The sequence below is a fragment of the Papaver somniferum genome, chromosome 1 (assembly GCF_003573695.1).
Source record: "Papaver somniferum cultivar HN1 chromosome 1, ASM357369v1, whole genome shotgun sequence".
NCBI lineage: Eukaryota > Viridiplantae > Streptophyta > Magnoliopsida > Ranunculales > Papaveraceae > Papaver > Papaver somniferum.
In genome coordinates this window covers 31,123,931-31,125,122 of record NC_039358.1, presented here as the reverse complement: position 1 = coordinate 31,125,122, position 1,192 = coordinate 31,123,931, and the positions used below count along the sequence as shown (strand labels likewise).

General features: G+C 40.3%; 1 protein-coding gene across 1 annotated transcript; it reads left to right on the top strand.

Moving 5' to 3' along the window:
* The first annotated feature begins 371 nt into the window (after nucleotides 1-371).
* Nucleotides 372-1,192, top strand: LOC113327034. Its single transcript, XM_026574668.1, has 2 exons — nucleotides 372-939; nucleotides 1,091-1,192. The coding sequence occupies exons 1-2, from the start codon at nucleotides 706-708 to the stop codon at nucleotides 1,160-1,162; spliced, it is 306 nt and encodes a 101-aa protein (XP_026430453.1). The 5' UTR covers nucleotides 372-705; the 3' UTR covers nucleotides 1,163-1,192.

Sequence of the window (1,192 nt, the reverse complement as noted above, 5' to 3'; positions counted from 1 at the left end):
CTCCCTGCACCCAATGTCCAGTTCCGCCACAGGGCCCTTCGTTTTTAATTCATGAGAAGAACACGATACATCATTGGAATGCAAGGGACCAGATGGACAAAAATGAAGAGACTCAACCTGTCGTATACTTGGGAAATATAAAGCGTAAAAAGAACTTGTGTATTGGTGAATGATACATGGGCCGGATTAGGATCAATCCGGTGCAGGTTAGTGCCAGGTCTAATCGGGAGTATGTAAAGGCATGGGCCGTAGGGCTGGCCCTGAAGGTAAAAAGTGCCTTCAGTCACGACACGATATATATAGTTATGAAGGCCAACGCTAAAACTAAACACGACATAACTCTCATTTACCTGTGGAAAGAGGAAAAAATCTCACATCTGGTTTCCAAAAGATGGTTTTTTCAAGGATTTCATCAACACTCCTAAGAAGGAGAAACCCATTTACATCAAAACCCATATCTTCCTTTTCTTCCATAAGCTCGATTTCATCATCCCCTTCAAACAATTTTAACCTAACCACCATCTCAAAATTCCACCCCCAAATCTTTTCAAACCCTAGAACTACCGACTTTTTCCAAATCAGACAATATAGTGCCGAAACCCCAAGCCTAATCGCCCAGGGAAAAAAGAAGCAAAGAAAAGTCCTGATCCGAAAAAAATAAAATTGGCTCAATATAAACGCAAAGTCACTTTAGTCTATGAAGCTATGGAGAAGGTTGAATATTCGAAAAGGAGTTGGGTAACTTGGCCGTCTTATAAGGGGGATGCCAAACGTGTAAATAATGCTGTAAACAATGCGTTGAAGAAATATTATGAGGCACTGTCAGTATTGGGCGAGGATGAAAGAAAGGATGTTGAGAAGGCCAACGGGTGGGTAATTAATGAAATGTTAGATATGCAAAAGAAAACGATGAGTGATGAGCTGATGAATTTTGATGAGGTTGTTATTCTTTCTTACTTTTCTTGTATTCAGATTGGATGCTTTTCTTGTGTTCTATCACTTTATACTGCTTATGTGAATCTATTAATGCCACACAACCTATTATGTGTTTAATGGATCCTCAACGAATGATATATTTCCATTTTGACAGGTTCTTAAGATATGGAACAAGGCCACTTTTGGAGAGGAGGATCCGGAAGGAAGTGGAGGCACTGCAAGTTAGGAAAACCGTCATGGTTTCCGTTTCTCAGAG